The following is a 20,476-nucleotide window of genomic DNA, read 5'->3' as shown; positions in this document are numbered from 1 at the left end:
GGCTGATTCTATTTCTCTTTTTCCTGCAGGTTGCTGAAAAGTGCCTTTCCTGAAGCCACCGCTGCTTGGATTTCTGTCTAGGGCTGCCTCTCTCTGCCCCTCGCCCCCCTCTCTTTTTAATTCGGCGTTGCTTGCGGTTCGTGCCCTGACGGCAACTCCTCCAGCCTTGCCCTTTTTTTTTTTTTTTTTTTTTTTTTGCTCCCCATTTACACGCAGTTTGCTCAGCCATTTTATTTTTTTTTCCTTCCCCGAGTATGTAGCAAATATTTAAAAGGAAAGAAAGAGGAAAAAAAAATTCAGACGTCCTTTTGCTCGTTTTGATGCTCGCGAACCGTAATTTTTAGAAGCAAGAAATAGAAGGAAAAAAAAACCCCGAAGTTTTCTCCCCAAGGACCGAGACCATTCCACAAACTGAAGTGCTGCCAGCAGCATATGCTTTTTGCAAGAATAATTGAAACCATTAACTGGAGAGCACAGAATTCTTTTGAAAGTCTGCCAGTTATTTGCAAGTAACTTCGGCAGTGGCACAAAATATAACACTTATATTTTAACTTCTACAATTGCACTTTTAGGAGCTGGCCTCTAATTTGATTTTCAGTTGTTCTGATAAGATTTCTATTTTATGATTGGCTTTATGTTTAATTCTTGTTTAAACAAACACGATTTGACTTAAATGAAAACCTAAGTGCTGATGAATAGGAGTTCTACCAAAGCAACAAGTTAGTTATTTCTTCACGTTTAACTTGAATTCACTTTTTTACCCTTTTTTTAAAAAAAAGAAGAAAAAAAAAGATCAGCAGTAAATACTGCCCTGAAGAAGGGTGCGATTGCTTGCATTTTAATTTTTGTTTTTTAATATGGCTGTAAACGTTTCCCTGGTTCGTGATACAAAATGGCTGACATTAGAAGTGTGTCGAGAGTTTCAGAGAGGTACTTGTTCTCGGTCTGATGCAGAGTGCAAGTTCGCCCATCCGTCACGGAGTTGCCATGTGGAAAATGGTCGAGTTATTGCCTGCTTTGACTCCCTAAAGGTGAGGACTAACGCGTGCGTTACCTAAGCTCGCTTGCTTTTCCTTCTCTTCCGAATGGCTCGGCGTGCTGGGGTGTGGGATGTGCAGAAAAACTGTTTATTGCTCTGTTTCTGCAGGGAGGATGCTGCTGGTGCGGGATGTAGCTCTTGAAATCTAGGTTGGGTCTGACATCAAGTGTAATTGCCTGGAGTGACAGGCGTCACAGGGAGAGAGAGGATTTTATCCAGAGCGTTTTCCGATGGTAGCTCAGGTCTGATATAGCTGTCCTCGAAATGGAGAATGCACGTTGTGGGCAGCAAATGAAACTGAAATGAGACAAGTAGAGAACTGAAACCCAGTACCTTAATTTGTGTCCAGAGCACATCGGCTGCGCATTCGGCACAGGGATCTGAAATGTGCTTTTAATGAGTAGAAATGAAAGCAGCATTTTAAGGTAATGCATCAGCTTTATGTGTATTTCCTGGAGACAGAGTTGCAGATGCACTCTAACGCCGTCCTGTAGATGAGGAACAGCCAAAATATTTGGAGAGCAGCACTCCCAGAAAAATGGGCGTTGGGAAAATGCTTTCTGCAAGGGATATGCAAGCACAATGGCTCTGCTAGGCCTGTCTGACTTGCAGCTGAGCCTTTTTGCTAGTGCTTATCTTTGCAGAGTCAATATTGCAGGCAGTAGATGGGTTGTAGTTGCTTGTCACTGTTGGATCTCCAGGGGTGACTTTCAAAATTTACCAAATACCTGGGGTCTGAGTCAGGGCAGGGGACAGGGGTCTCACAGAAGGGGAGATGGGCATCTCTGTTCGGGGTCGCTTCACTGGAGTGCTCAGGAAAGGAACATCCACTTTTTTTTTCTCTTTCCCAAAACTGTGGCTCCTCGAAGGTGTTTGAAATAGGATGGTAAAAACCCTGAGTCAATATGGATAACTGATTGCTTTTGAGAACTCTTGACATTGTGTTTAATGTTTTGATCCGAGTAATTAACCTGTTTGAGTTTCTAGAAGGAATCTGGTAAATTTTACAAGCTTAAAAGTTTTCCCTTGAACTTCAACTGTTGCTTGAAAAGATTTGGGTTTATTTTTGTGAACATAATGAGTAACAGAACTGGTGGAATTATGTATGCACAGGTTCAGACCAGGGCTGGATCCAGTCTAACATGGGTTTACCCATTTTATTACTATTTGTGGCTGCTTCATATTTTCACTTCTGTTCCCTTTTACCAAGAAGTTCAAGCTTCCTATTTGCATTCAGTTTTGCTCTTTTTAATCTGATTATATGCAATGACTCTTAGTTATACAGCGACTTTCAAATGTTCATTTACACTGCTGGTTTGCTGACAGCAAGAGACAAAAATATTTTTATCGGAGGGAAAAAAAGTCACGTTCTTTATGCCCTTGAAACTTCAGAATTGTAGCCAGTGGCAGTGCAGATACTTTGAATTAAGAGATTAATATGTTTACATTTTATAGCATTTATTTGTGAACTGAAAGGAGTGCTGTCGTGCCATGAAGGGTAGCACCATGCGCCTTGCAGAACTTGCCTAATGTTTGCAGCGTCCTGTGGAGGTGTCCCCTGTGCAGCCACCCAGCTTGGCTCGGCGCTGAGCTGCGCTGTAGTCCAGTGTCACCCGGTGGGTGACTGGTTGGGGTGCAGTGTCTGCAGCACACCCAGGCTCTCTGTGCCGGCCCTTCTTTGCACAGCTGGGGCTGTGAGATGTGCAGGACCAAGTGTTTGGGCAGCTGGGGTTCAAATCCCACCCGCTGGCACAAACGAACACTTCTCCTCCTTCAGCGGTGGGGGATGGGATGGGGAACACCATGGTGAGAAAGGAAAAAATGCCAAAGGAGTAGATCTTCCACAGCTCAGCGTGTTTCCTGTGTAACTGGCTGTTAACTGATGTTCTCGTTGCAGTTTCCTCTTGACACAGTAGCAGATGCCCAGTATGTGCTAGTTAAGTGGCCTGAATTTTCCGGGGAACAGATTTTCCACATTTTCAGGCTTAGGAAAGCCTCGTGGAGGGCTGACAGCTCTGCCTTTGGGAAGTACACCAGGAGGAGAGGTCAGACTCTGCAGAGCACGTGGCCAAGGGTTGATGGTGGGGCTGTTTCTGCACGCCACTTCTCAAACAAGAAGTGGGTCTTGAAGCCCTTCCTTCCTCCAGCCCCGTGGCTCTCGCTGGGCAGAGCCCTGGTTCTGCTGTGCCATGGAGAGGTGCAGTCCGCAACGCCGCAGCCTCTGTGTGTGTGTGTGTACACCATGCGTTTCCCAGTGGAGATAACCGCCCTGGTGACTAAACTCTCGAACAATGGTCTTTCTGTTCTTGGGCTGGAGCTGGGCTTGCAAAGCCGTTTGCAACGGCATCGAGGGGCTTGTGGTCATAACGGTGGCCTCCCTTACTGGTGACTAAAGAGATGTTACATTCTTAGACCTGTTAAAAAGAGGCTTTTCTTGCTCATCCTGTGGACATCTTTGTGCGCTCAGCTGCTGTTTCCCTCCGACAGCTGTTGAACACTGACCCTCTCTCCTGTGGAGGGCTTGATAGCTGCTTAGTGCTCTTTTCATCTTCTCATGCCCTGCATTAGCAGAACATCTGTGTTGCTTTATTGGAGACAGGATATAGGATGCTTGCAGCTAATAAGTTTTCCCGTTTTCTTGCAGTCGCCCAGGGCTTTGTTCAGAGGTTGCTTATCTGCATCCATTGTGTAGTGCTGTTCCTTGTTTTTTTTTCTCACAGACCTCTTAAGCCCGAACAATGCCTTCATACAGAAACTTCTGATAACCCAGCGTATAGTGGTTTCACCTCACTGGTCAGGTCATGCACAGCATCTGTGCACTTACTGCATCTCACTTTTTTCTTTTTTTTTTTTTTTTTCCCCTCAATTTCGTATAGTGGTTTTGCCTCTGTTGCAGTGCTAAGAGCAGTAATGCCTCCAGAAGCAGTCAGGGTGCCTCAATGCGGGTTGTTTCACGGGTGAATGTGTGCTACCATAAGCTTGTGAAGAACACACAGGATTCCTGAGGGTAATGGAGGGGCTTCACTGATGCTCGGGTAGGGTTCACCAGGGCATGCTCTGCAGGAGCGGTGTGTGGTTGTGCAAAGCATGTGTGCATGCTTTGGTCATGAAGTACTGAGTCTTGATTAGGTTGCAAGTGCAGGGCTGGATCTTGCTGTCCTGAGCTGTCGTTGTTCCAAGGGGGAGTTTGCACGTTTGTAGGCAGCAGAAGGAACCTTTCTCAAGCAGATTTATATGAAACTTAAAAATAGTTCCTTGTGAGAAGCTGTTCACAGATTTGAATCAGATGCCAAGAGAGTTCTCTCTCTCTACTCACGCTTCTCCCATCATTATTTGGGAAGAACAGTGTTGCTTGTATTAATTTGTGTGAATGGAAGGGCAAGCTGTGCTGCTTGGTGGAGGGCAGTCCAGAGGCACGAAAGCCAGCCACCGCTGGGCCACCCCCCTTCCAGAAGTGATCATGAGGGCTGCTGGGCAGTGGCCGATGCTCTGTGGTACCTCCTAGGCAGGTCCCATGGCACCTCTGAGACGTTTTCAGCAGAGGAGAGGAGTGTATTGTCATTGCTGTAAACCCAGATGGCCTTTGGGTTCATTCATCGGTTTCTCTCCCCGGGCTTGGTGGGCAGCTTCCCGTGCATAGCTGGTGCTTTTTGCGAGGGTCAGGACTCGGTTTGCTGGCTCGTGGCAGTTCCTACACAGGCTTGTCATGGCACTGCGGTGGCTGTCTGCAAGCGCTCAAGTCATTAACCTTTCTATTCAGGCTGGATCAGGTGGGCGTGGTATGAGCTGGTCTGATTCTTAATTCCTTGGCCAGCAAGTCGTTAGTTGTGTGCTTCAGTTTCTAAAGACGTCAGGAAGGAAAGAAAAGCACCTTCTTTGGTCACTAGAAATGCTAATTGAGCAGTAAGATGAGAGACGGGTATTAGGAGATAGTGACATATTATATAAAAATATGCAGGTAATGCACACCAGGTGTTCACAGAGGCTTTGATTTATACTGCTCACGGTTTGGGTATCTGCACTATGGACTCATGGTTTAAAAAAAATATTACAAGCCCAGCTTTGTGGGGTGTGTTGTTGTTTTAAATTTGCTTTATGAATGTAGATGTTCCCATATGCAAATCAAAGTTGTGAAGAGCACTTTGAAAGACAGAAAAGAGTGTAGTGAAAATTTCAGGGGTATGAATTTTGACTTTGGGAGGTCTAATTTAAAAAACATCGTTAAACCGTTGCGTGTTTCAAAGTGGTTCTCTTCTATATAAAAAAAGGCGAGTTGTCTGTGAACAGGCATAAAATCAGGAGTTGAAAGTACAGTTTTGTCTAAATTGTCTGTTTTCTAGAAGAAGTGTTATTATCTGGTAATAGTATTCAAAGTCCCACGGCAATCTAAAAAGTAAAAAGTTAGCTGTGCTTGGGCCATAAATGTACCATATGATCTTGAAATTGGTGTACCTGAGGCTCTTCCTTATAGTTTTCATGCTAATTTGTACCTGTTTTATGCTGACTTCACTAGAATTATTTCTGACTGCTACTGGTTTGCAATCAAATAGATTTTTTTTTTTTAAATTTAAATAAACTCCAAACTAGGAAACAACTAAAAACACCCACTAAACTTAGCATATGGTTACGCTCTTACAGAGGAAGAAGAAAGCAAACAAAGCCATAGAGATATTTTTGGAGACACTCTGACTGCATGTCTCAGCTCAGTGTAATGGAGATGCAAATAAACCAGATGAACAATGTTGAGCCAAGTCACCTTTGTGAGAAACCTTTTCTTTCCATCGGTCATTTAGGCACTTACCTGCATAGCGACAGCATTTGGTGATGAGAAGTAGATTTGCAGCAGCTTTCTGTCTTGTGCCGTAAGACACACAAGCATCCAGACGTCATAAGTGCTTTTTATAACTACTGAAGCAAACATTTAAAAGTGGGGCAAAATGTATTTAGACTTATTTATAAGAACTGCTGCTATTGTATTTCTCTTAAAGTAGGGTGGTACTTCAAGGACAATAAGAGAGCTTAATGAAAAAAAACAATATTTAGGTCTGATCTCTTCTGGTGTACGGGTTACAACAAGCTCCATGTTTTCACAGCTTAATTTAGTTGGCGCGCATGCTGTGTGTACTCTCTGCAATGTCCCCAGAAGGTTTTCGGCACAGCTGTGGGATAGAGACTACTGAAGGAGAAGCTCACCTGGTGATGCCTGTGACTGAGCATCTCCCAAGCCTGCCCTGGTGTCTGGACTGCAGATGCTCTCTGTTGGGGTCAAGCTGGTTACTTGGATAGTGTGTGACCTCCCTAGGCACGTTCAGCTTTCCAGGGAAAGATATACCTTGTTGCTTTAATGTGCCTAACTGATCTTTCTGTAGGACAGAGGTCTGTGCAGAACACGTTTGATTTATGTAGCATTATCCATAGGTTTCTCTAATGTCCCAGCAGTCTCACGTCATTTATCTGTGACTTTTTGACAGTTGAACCATGACAGATGAGCACTGGTGAATCTTGCTATCATGGTTTAAAAGGTTGCTGCCCATAGCTGTCCCTTTGCTTCTCCATTGCAGGTTACTGCCTCTACGGGAGGGTTAGCAGGAGGACAGAGTGCCTTAGATGCTGAACGTGAAGTCCAGCGTCTGAGCTGAAATCCCCTTGGTCCTGGCTCTGTGCGGAGGTGCTGGGCGATGAACGCGTGTAACTGGAAACAGGCTGGTGTTACCTGGTGACTCTGCTGCAGGGACAGCAACAGACAGCAAGGGCCAGGAAGGTCTTATTCGTTGCCAGCCATTTGCAAAGATGTAAGGCAGAATTCCTTGTCTGTGCTTTAAAGCAAGTGGGTGATATTTGAGACGTGCTATGGAGGGAGAAGAGGTTGGCCCTGTCCTTATCTCTGCTGGGTCTTTCTGCAGCTGAGCAGCCTCAGCAGGGAACACTTTATCTTGGCCTTTGCATTTCCAAGGATGTGTGCTTTTTAAAACCTGGTGTTGTCCAGGAGTAACATGGCAAGAAAGGTGAGATGTCCATAGGTTTCCTGGTGTGTGGTCTGGTGCTGGTGCTAGCCTGGAGGGATGCTCACTTCTCAGCTCATTGCTGGAAGAGCAGAGGAAGTCCTGGGAGTACTGTGTAGCTCTGATGGAAACTGTGAGAAGTGAGACCCATCCCAGCGTAGAAGGCTTCTTGGGGGCTTCTGGAGATGTGAGCTGGAGGGGCCACACTGTTAACTGGCAATCACTCAGTACAGAGGTTGCTGCCATCAGTACAGAGGTGGATGTTAAGAGCCTGTGAGGAGGCTTGCAGGGAGTTGTCTGAAAGGAAAATGCGTTCCAAAGCTATCAGTGTGATACTTGTAGTAGTAGCAGTAATTAAATACTTGGAGTTCACATTTTTTTAGCTTGGACAACTTCCTCCTGAAAGTTCATATCATATACCAGATTGGCCTATCTAACAGACCACAGACTCTTCGTCATGTGGAGCGTGGATATTAGATGACTTTGGGTTTTTGCTTTGCAGTAGGTGCTCAGCAAATCTAAGCGCGTGTGTTGCTTTCCCCATTTAAAGTTGCAGGACTGTTGTACAGACATGGTCAACATGAATGCATTCATCAACTGATACCAATAACAGTGAAAGTCACTTCTGAACACTTTTCTCCCTGGCTGACATGTTTTCCTGTGGAGAGGAGTATGTCTCTTCCCGCCATCCTCTCCCACCTCTGGTGGATCTCTTGCATTGTCCCACATCTGACTCCTGTAACGGCACAAGGCAACGTGACTCCTTCCCTGCCCGTTGCGTGGCATTGCTGAAGCCAGGCCTGGGAGTGAGACTCTCCAAGGCAGTCTTCTCACCCCTGGGGTGGCTTTGGCCTGATGAGTATCAAAGCATTGGTGGGGAAGGACCCTGGTGGGTCTGGTGCCCATCTTTTGCTGCAAGGTGAAGTGATTGGGACTCTTCTGCCCTCCCATGGGTACCCATAAGCAGGGTGTCTTGGCAGCCTTCCTGGAGTGCCTGAGGGTGGGCAGCCCCCGCTGCGGCGAGGCCGGGGTTTGACTCATCAGGGGGAGGCTGAACGGATCTCCTGTCTGTGGCAGTGCATGGTCACAGGGTAACACCAGGTCTGGCCTTGTGTTTGTAGAAATGTCCTGTAAAGGTCTTCTGTTTCTGAACATGGAGAGCACTGTCTGTGCCCCAGACTTCCTGACCGCACGTGTCTCCCGAGGGCTTGCCCGCAAAGGGGCAGATGCCTTTGCTGTTACCAGTGTTTGGGGGTGCCAGTCTCATGCGTGGTGTCCCTGGGTCAGGTTTAAGAGGCTGGCAGAGGTGCGGGTGCAGGCTGGCATGTTGGGAGGCACTCTTGGTGCAAGGGGCAGGCACAGGACCACTGTCCTTCTTTTCTTTCTTCCTGCAGCTAATGAATTAATTTATTACAGCTTTTCCTTGGGCCTCAGACTTGTGTGCATTTTCCCTTGAACATGTTGGAAAGCAAAGCAGTGGCTACAAATTTGTCCAGAGACCGCACTTTGGAGGCCAAGCAAATTCAGCAGAGGCGTTTTCCTGCCAGCCTCTGCTCTCCTCACCAGCCAGCCCTGGCAGTGCAGGGCCTCTGCTCCTCTCTGTAGCTCACATTGCCCCGGCCTTCTCCCTGTGGCGCGAGCAAACCACCATCCCCAAAGGATAAAGCCAGCAGCATTTACGTTATTAATATCAGCCGAGAGTAACCTTGGTTTTCTGGTTGGTAAGATGATGGTAAAGTGCTGACTGCTGCTCACACTTGCCTAAAAAAGCAGGAGAGAAATTCTTTTGGGATGTGACTCTAAACCCTTCTGAGCTGCGGCGTGTGCTTAAGCAGATACATTTTGAAACCTTTTATGGGCATATTGCAATGTTGCACGGGCCATGGCATGCCACCTCCTGCTCCTGAGGCTTACTTTCCTTTTTTAAGGGCAAAGCCCTCCAGATTGAGGTTCCAGTTCTGCAAAATACTTAAGCCTGATTTTAAGCACTGTAGAATTCCTGTGGGCAGCAAAGATCTCCTTGCGCTGAAGTGAGCTGTTACATCAGGTTTTGAGAGAGGGAAACGGTCCTCAGCCATTCTCCGAAGGGGGAGAACTGCCTGTGGTCGTCTCCTCTGCCACCTTTGACTTTCCAGTTTGGGAGTTTCTTTGCTCGTGCTCAGCGCACGCACCTGGAGCTTGCAGTCCTGCTAAGCCTGCTTGGATCTGCAAGCACAAGCTCTGTGCCTGTGACCCAGTGCAAATGCAGTGCAGTGCTCTGCAAGCCCCAAGGGTTTCCTCTGCACTGGAAGGAGGGAGACGGGGTGCTGAAGCCCAGCTAGCAAGCTGCAGCAGCTCTTGCGTTTACTCTGGCGTGGCTGTGAGTCAGAACTTGGCCAAGGGAGCACAGAGAGTTGTGCGTTTGTACATTAAGCTCTGGCACCTCAACGGCTGCCATGCTACAAGCTGTGCAACTGCCAGATCCATGTGGGGAAGGAAGTTCAAGCTTTACATCCTCCAGCCCTGATCTATAGCAGTAGTTAACACTGGGTTTCAAATAGACGCCCAAAACCTGGAAGTCCCTGTCCCTGGAGAGAGTTAGGGGCAAAGAAGATCTTTTTAAATATGGAGCCACACTTGGCTGTGGTGTCCTGTCTTGCTGCTGTGTCAGTGAAGCTACCTAGCTACTTCTCTTGCTCATGATTGCATTAGCCCAGCGAAGCCAGCTGAGGGAAAGGTGGTGGAAGATGCCTTCGAGGAGAATGACTCTGAACGAGCATGTGGAGTTGGTGGATTTCTTCAGCAGCGTAGCATTCAGTTTGATGTAATCCCTTTGCTGACAATAGCTTTCTGCCACTTGGCTCACCCATCTGAAGGAGGGTGCAGTAACATGCATTTATGTAATTGAGCTGTTTGGAAGCTTTAAAACAAATATAAACAAGATGTGCCAGGCTTTCCGGAGAGCCCATCATCTGACATCTCCCACAGAGCATTTAAATAAGTGGTTAGATTTCCAAGTGAGGAGCTGAGCTCTTTGAAAATATGCCCCTATAAATATTGTTATGCTGGTATTAAAAGAAATGCTTTGAGGCACTTGGGTGAATGTTGCCCCATACAGGCACAGTTTTACTTATGACTTATTAATGTTGTTTTACTGCTGTTCATAAAACAGCAGAGAACCAGGCACTGACCCCCTTCTTTGCCCCATGTAGCCTCTTGTGCCATGCCTGATGATGGCCTTTTGATTAGAGGAAAGGCCAAGGATTTGGAAAGCCAGCTTTTAAAGCCTTGTGATGATGCAGGCTGCTTTAAAGTGTTGTAATGTCTGTGCCTAATTGCACTTTTTGACCTCACAGGAGCAGTACAAAGAAAATGCCTTTGAAGACTGAGTGGAGCTGAGCTACTGTAGTAACAAGACTCTGGGTGTTTTAGACAGGTGTCCTAACTGAGTAAGCATTTCAAACCCTGGCTCCTTCTAAATGAATAGCTATCAAACACGGTTAGTTCTTCTGCAAGTTTACCTGTCTGTTACGAAAGCTCCCTCTCCTGTAATGGCAGTGAAAATATTCGGCTAATGTGTTAGGATAATAAAATCTTTCTGCTGTCCATGCTGTAGAAAGTACATAGCACAAAAGTAATGCTGATCTCTGCTCTCGGCAGCCTTGGTGCTTTAATTCTGACTCTCTGAACATCTGGTTAGTATTTGGCCTTGGTTTTGGGTTTCAGTGACGTGGTTACTTGGTGTCCCCACCATCAGAGGAGTTGGAGGCTGTCAATGCTGGAGTGATGGATTTTTAACCTCTAACTCTGTTTTTTTACTTCCTCTGTCTGAAGCCAGCACCTGGGCATGGCTCTGTGCTGTTCTCTGCGTGCTTGAGCTCTGAGCTGGAAAGCTGGAGCTGGAGGTCCCTTTCTGCAACATTTAGCTTAAAGCTGTGGGGAAGGTGCGTATTCCTGAGGGGGAACAATTGGCTTCCTGGGACATGAGCGTACTCAAGCCAAGCAATTCCCCAAGTTTGTAGTGAAATGTTACGGCAGATGGCCCACTTACAATGCAGGGTATTATTAGAACCATGATCAGTGCTAATAAGGTCATTGGTGGAGGGGGAGGGGGTTGGTGTCTGACCTTCTTTGAAAGGTGGCAGCCTGCGCTCAGGGGGAGAAGTTTTCTCTTACTGTACTGGAATGTGAATGTTTAAAACTGATCTGGCTGCACAGTATAGAGGAAGACCCACCGCCCAGCCCAGCACGCCTGCTGCGGGGATGCTGGGGACGCTGCTGGCCCCCACCCCTCACTGAGGTAGGTGTGCAGAGCACTATTAAAAAGTGGAGGTAAATTTTGCTTTAATTAGCAATCCTGAGAATGGGAACCAGGAGCAGTTTAGCTAGTCCTGCAGAGCGGGTATGGTATCACAAGGCATTGCCCAGTCAGATGACTGATTAGTGGTGTGTACTGAGTTTTATCATGCCTCTGAACATACTCTGCATTAACACAGCACTTGCTTTTAGCTGGTCTCTCCTACACATATATCAAAAAAACTACAGACAGGAGTGTTGGGATCTGCTGAGTTGCGTTAGCGATGCCCACATCTCTGCCCAGCACACCTCTGCACACCAGGTTCTGATGAGGATTTAAGCCATTAGGCCAAACTGTGCTGCTTTAACTCTATTTGTCTCCTTACTTCTGCTTTGAGTAAGCAGCTCTGGGTGCTTATTGAGAGAAAACAGATCTCGAACAGAGGGGCAGTTGGGAAAGCATGGAGGGTCTAGCTGGGGTGGAGGAGATGGCCAGGGGCAGCACAGACACAGCGGAGCTGCAGGCAGCCTGCCTGAGAGCACAGCCGTCATTAGACAGTGCTTCCCTAAGTCCTTATTATCCGCAGGGGCACGGCTGGTGCTGGGAACAGTCACACGGAGATTAGGTCCTTAAAGGGCCCCGCCACAACCAAGCAAAGTTTGAAAACAAAACCTCAGTGTGTAATCCCAAACGCGCTGGCCGATCCCGCTGACTGGCATTTCTTCGTCTTGCTGTCAGCTCCTGAAGGATCAGAGCGTGAGTAAAGCTTGCTTTCTCGCCATGAAGTGATGCTTGATCCCACATGGTCGGTTCGTGCAGCATTGTATAGAGTGCAGTGCTTGGGCTCTGCTCCCGGGGTCCCTTGCACGTGGTGCTGCAGGTACCAAGCGCTGGATGAGGTTGGCAGGAGGAAGCGAGAGCCTCGCAGGGTTGGACATTTCAGCCCATGCAGTAGCGCTTGAGTAGCCAGGGCAGTGGGGAGTTGAAAGCCAGACATGTAGATGAGCCTTCAAGTAGGGCTTGGAAGGTCATCCAGATATGGCAGAGGTGATGGTGTTTGAGGTCAGCTGTAGGAAGGAAAGCGCCTTCCTCCCTGTGAGGGAATCTTGTTTCATAAAAGAGTGGATTTCCAAGACAGAGAGTTGTCTTTGGAGGGGATGTTGCTCCTTCCCAAATGCTGTAGGGGAAGGCATTAAAGATGCACATTAAAGGAGCCCTCCCAAATCATGCTCCCATGGTGCAAGACTTGCAGCCTTATGCCCCGTTTCTCCTTTCTGCTCTGTTTCCTCCTCCCCTCCGGGCTTATTTGTCCCCGAGCCCTCCTGCAGCTCCCCTGTCCTCTCCGTCCCTGTCGTTAGGTGTGGTGTCTGCCGGGACTGAACAAGGCAACCCGGGAAGTCTTTTGCCCTCCGCCTCTCCTGTTGCTTCAGCAGTCATTTTTATTTCTCGGTGCATCTGGTGCATTTGCAGATGAAGAAGTAATCATCATGGTTACCTCCCCGCAGACTTTGGCTCCCTGCTGTGTCAGTCGTGTTGCCTGAAAAGCCTCCGTGATGTGCTGCAGGGTGGGAGCAGGAGCAAGGCAAGCAGGCTGAGTGACTCGGAGGCACTCGGAGCGGTAGAGCCATGGGGTTGATAAAAGCAGGACAGGGATGTCTGAAACCTTCACCGAGCTGCGAGAGACAGACTGTGAGGGAAGGAGGTGGGGGTGACTCTGGTGAGGAGCAGAGCGGCTCCCCGGGGCACCCTCCTGCAGGAAAGGGGAGCTTGGGGATGCGGCGAGGACCCCTGCCACCCATCACTGCCGGCTTTGTCAGCATCTAATGGCTGGCGCAGCACAGCGGGACGCGGATTACCCCGCAGCAGCAGCACAGCCTTCCTGCCAGCTCCGTGTCACACTTCTGTCACCAGAGCCCACTCAAACTGCTCCTAGCCACAGTTGGGAGAGTGAGGGGGGAAAAAAGTCCCTTGGGGGCCAAGAGGCAAATGGGCAGGATGGCTTTTAGCTAGCGATGCAGAGATGGGAAGGGCAGGCTGCCTTCTGCCAGGAGGCAGGAGCTCAGAAAGCATCAAGGGCATCGCAGCCGCAGCTCCGCAGCTGCAGCAGTCCAGCATGAAGCGGCTGGCATGCGGTCTTGGTGTTGCTGAGGCTTCCCCTAGCCGCCTGGGGTTTTTCCACCAAGTCTGGTGTATTTAGACTGAAAACTCTTCAGGCTGGGACTGTCTCATTCTGTGTTTGGGTAGTAATCGGAGCAGGACCCTGAGCTGTAGCATTGATGAGTATTTGTATTCCCACAGCCAAAAATCCCCTGCTGTGGCCTTGTGCGATAAAGCACAGATTGAATTAAGACAATTTTCACTGTTGTTTTGTGTTTCTCTGCGTGGGTCCACAGTAATGTAAAATCTTTAGAAGTCTTTACTCAGAATAGAGCTCACATTAGCTAGGACAGAAACACCACTGAAAATTTTTTTGTTGTTGTTTTATTGTGCTAATTCTCAGAGGATGATTTTAAGCATCCTTTCAGACCTTAGCCCAGCCAGAGGGAAAGTGTTAGCACTTTCCTTAATATTCCTTCTTTCTTTCTGTCAGAGGTGCTTGCACAAAAGTTTGCGCAGGGATTTCCACTGGGGCCCTATCAGAAGTCCATCTATCTCGGTTTAAGCGAGTGAGAGCATTTTTTCCAGCCGGGTGTTCACTGACGGGTGTTCGCTGACGTCTGCACCGGTCGTGCTGCATTCCAGACTCGCTAATGACACTGGAGCTTCTTTGCAGCTACTCCTCTCACGTGGCTGGAGAGGCTGCAGATGTCCTCGGGAAAGGTCATGCTTCCTTGCAGAAAAAATCTCTCCTAGCCCCATCAGTTATTGGCCCATGTCACCTAAAAGCAAATGAAAACGTTTGCATCGCAGCTGAGTCATCCTGGCTGTACCCGATCAGGGCAGTGAAAGGTCTTTTTCTTGTTGCCCTTTTAGGAAGGGACTGTGCTGTGTCTGAAGGTATCTCTTGTCAGTGGCAGAAGCAGAATACATGAGGTCAGGTGTTTGCCTGCCTGCCTAAGGAAGTCATGTTGTTGAGGTTGCTTTCTAATAGGAAATAGCCTTTAAAAGCTAATCCTTGCGTTCCTCCTCGTCTACAAAAGGTTGAGCATCAGGCCGTCTGTACTGCACGGGTGACCGGGACAAGGATAAGCAGCTCAGAGTAGAAGTTGAGGGCAGGAGTTTGGAAAGCAGAGCAGTAATACGGTAAGGGCAGAAAAACCCCACAGTAATTTGATCAGTTTGCTTTTTGTGACTGAAGCCTGAATAAGCAAGCGTGTCCACATGGATATGCTTTAGTTGCTTCTACCTCCCCCAGCTTTTCTCTCTGCTCTCAAACCTAAATAAGTGAATCTGGCAGTTATTAAAAACACAAACTCCAAAAGCCCAAGCGAATGAAATGAAAGCCCTGATCAGTTCCATTCCTGTTGGTCTTTTGGGACAGACGGACGAATGGACACACATGCGTGCACACACACGACACATTCCTTTCTTAGCTGTTCTGGCACTTATACCAGTGCCTCTCAGAGGAGAATTTAGGTCAGGATTTCTGGCAGGGCAAAAGTTGCATCCTGCAGGAGAAAGTGGATACATCCACCCAGTAAGGCCTGTACAACCTTTTCAGTGTCCTGTCCTACAGCTCTTGTTACAGGAGAGGGAACAGATCTAATCAGCGGCTACATGGAATTAACCTTTCAGCGCCTGAAGTCATGGTTTCTACAAAATGCATTATGTGTTAATCCCCATTCCTGGCATTGCGTGGAGAAAACAGAACTCTATTTCTAGGTTTTGGGGTCTTTGGGCTCTACATCACATAGTGACTCTGAATTCTGGGTCTGTAGGTCAGCGTGGAGTACAGGGTGAGCAGAAAGCCTCCTTGAGCAGGCTGCCTTGCAGCCTCCATGTTGACTTACGTCCTGGGAAGGGTTTATATTACTTGACTGTGCGCAGTTAGGATCAAGAGCACACTTTGGCTGAGCGAGGTAGGGAGTGTGAATCTGCACAGACCCTCACGAGACTCGATAACAGGCTGGGGGAACAGGGGTCTGTGAGGAGTCTTGTAATTAGGACAGGTAGAAGTTTTGCTCTGGCTGAGGCTATTTTAATAAATCCATCATAAATTAACAGGTTTTCAGATACTGGCACAGAACGTGGCATCCTGTCCCTTAAGGCTGGCTGCCTGCATGGTACTTGTGACTAGTGCATGTGAACTGTGGTTAAATATGTCCCACTGCTTGCAGTTTTAGCCTGGAACTGTGGTGTTACAAAATTCTCCTTTTGCCCATAGAGGTGGCAGTGCATTATCTTTGGCATTGCAAGCCCGTCGTGTTTCCTCCATGGAAAAAGGCCTGTCCTGTTGCTGCTGCAGCTTACTGCGCTCTCCGTGGGCTCAAGTCCTAACAAACATTTACACTGCCTTAACCTTTCTTTCACTTGAGATGGTAGCAAAAATCAGTCACATATCTGCTTTCTAGTGCCAGGCACTTCTTAAAGAGCACTTCTGAAGGTGTTTTCTTAAAAAAAAAAATCCCCTCAGTGACTTAAATGTGCATATGTTACTGGCTGTAATAAACAACACGCTAAAATAAATCAGTCTGCAAAAGCTAACCGAGGTGGAATATTTGCCTGGGGCAAGCCAGGCTTTCTTTTTCTTTTTGTTTGTTTTTTTTTTTTTCTTTGTTTTTCTTCCTTCCTTTCTCTTCAAGCCTTGCTGCCTCCTAGATGAAGGAGGGCTGTGATTCAATGTTGCTTGGCCTGGATGCCCTCTTTGGAAGCCAGGGCCCGTGTGAGATGTGTAGTCCTGGCCTGCTGTGCTTAGCAGGCTGCAAGAGCTCTCTTGAAGGTGCTTTTTGTATCTGCACCTTTAATCCTCTGAACGGCAGCAAGTTCATTATACCATGGGTGTGAAATCTGAGGCCTGGCATGAGCCGGAAAGATTTGGGGTCCTTGCTTGGAGATGAATGAGAGCATGGGGAGTTGGTGGCACACTGTCAGCCCTTCTCCTGGTGGTCTGGTATCTTCTCCGCTAAGCTGGAGCGAAGGGGAAGCGGGGTGCTGTGCACAAACCTGCCCGGCACGTCTGGCTGAAACAGGAGCATGAGCGTGGTCTTTGGTGGACCTAACTGTAGCCAGAGAGGCACCACTATGGGAGAAAGTGGCTGGAGGAGTGGGCTTCAATGTGCCACAGGGAAGAGACAAATGGGAAGCAGTGAAGGGAGCCAAGCAATGGGGGAGAAAGGAGTGAGAATAGGAGAGGAGCTGGGGACATCAGTGGGCAGCCATCAGGGTGAGGGGCAGGGGGAGCTGGCTTTGTTTTCTGGCTCTCTGCTGTTGGGCAGATCTCAGCCAAGAGCAGAAAGGTGTCCTCTGCCTTGGAACGTCAGACCCCTGTCTGACGGACGTCTGGGAGCAAATCTTGGCTTGCAGTGGCTCTGCTGTCTCTGTCTGCTCCCCTGCAGTCACCTCCTTCAGTGGCTTAAGCTAACGCACAGAGGGACTCTCGTGTCCTGTTCTGACATCTCTTGGTGTTTCCAGCCGAAGGGTAGAAAGCCGGGGTGGCAGTGCCATGGTGTGCCCTAGCAGGAGTCATCAGCATGCTTAGCAGAGCCCAGCCAGCATTCTTCCCTGCTCAGGGTGCTGCTGCGTTACCCCCGGCAGCCCCTCAGTAGCTGAGGCTGAAGCACATCCTGCAGAGTTATTTTTTCCAGACTGAAGATTCTCCCTGGGAATTGTCAGCCCAGATGGAATTAATTTTTTTTAAAGTTTTTTCATTATTTTTTGAAAACCAGGAATCTGTTTATGCCCATTAAGCTGTTGCTTTCTGAGCAAAGCAACAACACAAACAAAAAATGGGCTAATCCTCAGTTGGTAAATTGTTACAGTCTGCCAAGTTATTTATTAAAAAAAAAAAAAAAAAAAAAAGACCCCAAAACCCAACCACCTACAAATCTCCTTTTATTTGCAGTTTCATTTTGCTCTCCAAAATGCAGCGAGAAGGAGGTTTTCCGAGCACGGCTTTGCCCTCCGCAGGACAGGAGGGAGGATTTGGGTCGGACACTTAGTTATCAGTCTCTGCGCTTCCCTGTTTGCCTTCTCCCTTGTGTAAACTCCAGGAGCGAGGCTGCTGGAGGTGGTCACGCGTCCAATATTTGTATTCATGAACATAGTGCTTTAACATTTATTCTCCTGGGCTTTAATGTACTTTGCTTGGTTCTGTCTACGTGTGCTTTGCCTGCTGCAATTGTAATATTCAACAGACACTGTAGGTAGAGAAAGGTCAGAAGCATCAACTTTCCATATGACCTTGACAGATTCAATCAGCCGGTGAAAGTTGTAGAATTGGATTATGGGATTTGCAATGAAAAAGTGGTTTAAGGGACAAGAGAAACTACACTTGGTATTTTCAAAAGCTGGCCTGGTGTAATAGCAATCAGGAGGGACAGAACTGAGGGAGACGAAAGGTGGAAGACATATGAGAAGTTCTATTTTGTTTGTTTTTCAGTGGGATTTTGTGGTGGTTTTTTAATACAGTACTTGTACAATATTGTTCCAGAGGTTGGCATGGTTTTTTGTAATTTATTACAGAAGAAAAATCAATGACATGCCAGTGTTTCTATCTTTCTGGTAGAATTGATTTCTTTACTTACAAGTAGTCCCACACTGAAACATTCACCCGCAGGAATATTAACGTTGCAGGATGTCACCTGCTTCGCCTCCTACTCGAAATATATGCAGTGATCCCAGGGCTAAGCATGCTTCTAAAGGCGTGCTCTTTACCGGGCGCTAAATGCCTTCCTTCGGAATTGTTATCGATCAGTTGCTTGAGCAGGTCTGTGGCCAGGGATGTCTGTAAAAGCTTATTTCGCTTGGAGAGAGCGTGTATTTGATACTGTATTAAAGAAACCTGTTTTATTGTGCTTTTAACATTCCTGAACCTGGGAGAGTAGTGGAATAATACTTGGAAGACATTAAAAATGATCAGTTCAGAACTCTAAATTGATGATACTTCTATTCTGTTTTAACCTCGTTTCAGATATGTAACGGTAACAGACTGATGTGGTTCACAAAATGTAGCCTAATCAAAATGTATCGGTGGATACAAAAGAAAAGAACTCGATGAAGTCTTTATTCCTCTTTTGTGGAATGAGATTGCTGTTCATTGCAAGTAGTAATCTCTCAGATAAACATGTTTTTCTGCTCTGTGGCTCTACAGCTCATAAAAGAATATACTTGGACAGCGCCATACTCTTTTAATATATATTTCTTAGACTTGGTAAACACTGTCCATTGCTTGGAGCAAGCAAAAATGTTCCACAAACCAAAAACCTTAAAATCAATACACGTTTTTCATTGAGCATAACAGAGCATACCATTGGCCTGAATGAAGAGAGCTTGGCAGGAGAACAGAGCTGGAAAGAGTTGTCAAGATGTAAAAATATAATGAAGGAGCTACAGGGCTTTTCCCCAACAAAATAACTGCTCCGAGTTTCTAAGAACCTTCAAGTATAACAAACAGCTTGGAATGAAAATCCTGCGTGAAAGCAGGAGGACAGCCACGACCTCTTTGTGCTGTCCTGGGGAAATTCAGCAGAACATTGCTGTATTCAGCAATGTGCAAAAGTAAAACTTCACTCACAGCAGCTCCCGGCTTCCCTAATTGCCAGGTGAATGAGGATTTGGGAGTCTAGGCTGGTGCCTGTGACTGCTTAGGGTCTACTGGAATACAGTAGTTTCATGCCCCCCCTGTTTCTAATTAAAATAAAAAAAAATGGTGGGGTGATGGTACTTATTTAAATACTTGAGCTCCATGCTAACGAGCCATCCTTTCTGTATGGAGCTGGATTTGCCTGCTGAGTTCAGTGGTTTGAAGTTCTTGGCAATAGCTGTGAGTAACTGTCACTGGTTAAGGTGATACCAAAAAGGGAGACGAGGATGTAGAAACGCTGCTCTCTCTGCTTTGTTTTTCTCTTCTGCTCTGGTTTGAGCTGTGTAACAAAAACAAGCTTGACAAACGTTTTGAGGCTGCGGACTTTGTAAGAGAGTCCTAGATAAGCATATTTGAATCCCAGCAGAGTGCATCTCATCTTGAGAAACCCCCTGTCCAAGTGCTTTGCAGTTTTATATGCACTATTTGAAAGGACTGGCATCTGCAGTAGGATTTGTCCACGCTGTGCATCTATTTGTTCCCAGCATTTTGCATCTGATGACTATCTCTTACCCTGGTGCGAGTGAAGCAATGTTATGTGCTCAGTATACTACTATTTTTTTTTTTTTTTTGATTGGTGAAATTGTTCAGCTGCTAAACGGTTTCTGCCACATGGTGGGAAGCATGTCCCCTGCCTGGGCAAAGTGCTGCTGTTCCTCACATAATGCCCATTGATGTCCTGTTGTAGATGACTGAAGCCCTGTCAGCTTGGACACGTGCCACAGCGGGTGTGCATCTGGTGGCAAGGGGCAGCTTGCTTTCCAGTCCTGTGATGGAGGAGAGGGCTTCAGCACAGCGTATTCCCCCGAGCCAGTGGCACGCAGGGGCACAGCCTCTGCAGCCCTGGTTTGTGTCTGTGATAGAGGTTGGCTTTCATAGACAAAGGCCGGAATGACAAAGAGATGGAGGTGTTACAGGTCCTAGCAGTGTTTGTTCAGCAGTCCCCTCAGCTGGCTGTTGGCAGCTTTTGTCTGGACTCGAATACATTTGCACAAATGATGCTGACGTTTTTCTTCCTCCTGTCCTTCCTTCCATCTCCCTGCAAAGCAAAAATATCCTAGCAGGGCAATCACAGGGGTGAGACGGGGAGGCTGAAGAGCAGCACCAATGTGCTAGCCAGGGATTTTTGCCTCTGCTTCCCATTCCTTCTGCATTTTTCTAACTTACTGGGCTGAAGTGGCTGTGTTTGCCCTACTTGCTTTTTTAAGGTTGCAGAGGAATATAATGTTTCTAATTCCAAGCCCCTACAGTTATTTATTTACCTCCTGGTTATCCTCCCACGGCTCTGCCCCACAGCTGTAGGGAGAAGAGAACTGGGCAGACTGGGACTGTGCAGAATGCACCAGCCTCACTTCAGCGGGATGAACACAGCACGTCTGCTTGGTTTGCTCAGAGGGCTTTCTAGCTGCCTTGCATTT

General features: G+C 47.3%; 1 protein-coding gene across 1 annotated transcript in view; it reads left to right on the top strand.

Moving 5' to 3' along the window:
• Nucleotides 1-22: 22 nt before the first annotated feature.
• LOC104076585 (muscleblind-like protein 3) overlaps nucleotides 23-20,476 on the top strand; it is a gene marked incomplete at its 3' end in the record, with an annotated part of 49,888 nt that continues 29,434 nt past the window's right edge. Inside the window, exon 1 of the mRNA XM_009577505.1 lies at nucleotides 23-1,031. Within this exon, the coding sequence (XP_009575800.1) occupies nucleotides 858-1,031 (174 nt within the window). The remainder of the gene's footprint in view (nucleotides 1,032-20,476) is intronic.

Source organism: Fulmarus glacialis, unplaced genomic scaffold, assembly GCF_000690835.1.
Source record: "Fulmarus glacialis isolate BGI_N327 unplaced genomic scaffold, ASM69083v1 scaffold3810, whole genome shotgun sequence".
Lineage (NCBI taxonomy): Eukaryota > Metazoa > Chordata > Aves > Procellariiformes > Procellariidae > Fulmarus > Fulmarus glacialis.
This window is presented reverse-complemented; position numbering and strand designations above follow the sequence as displayed.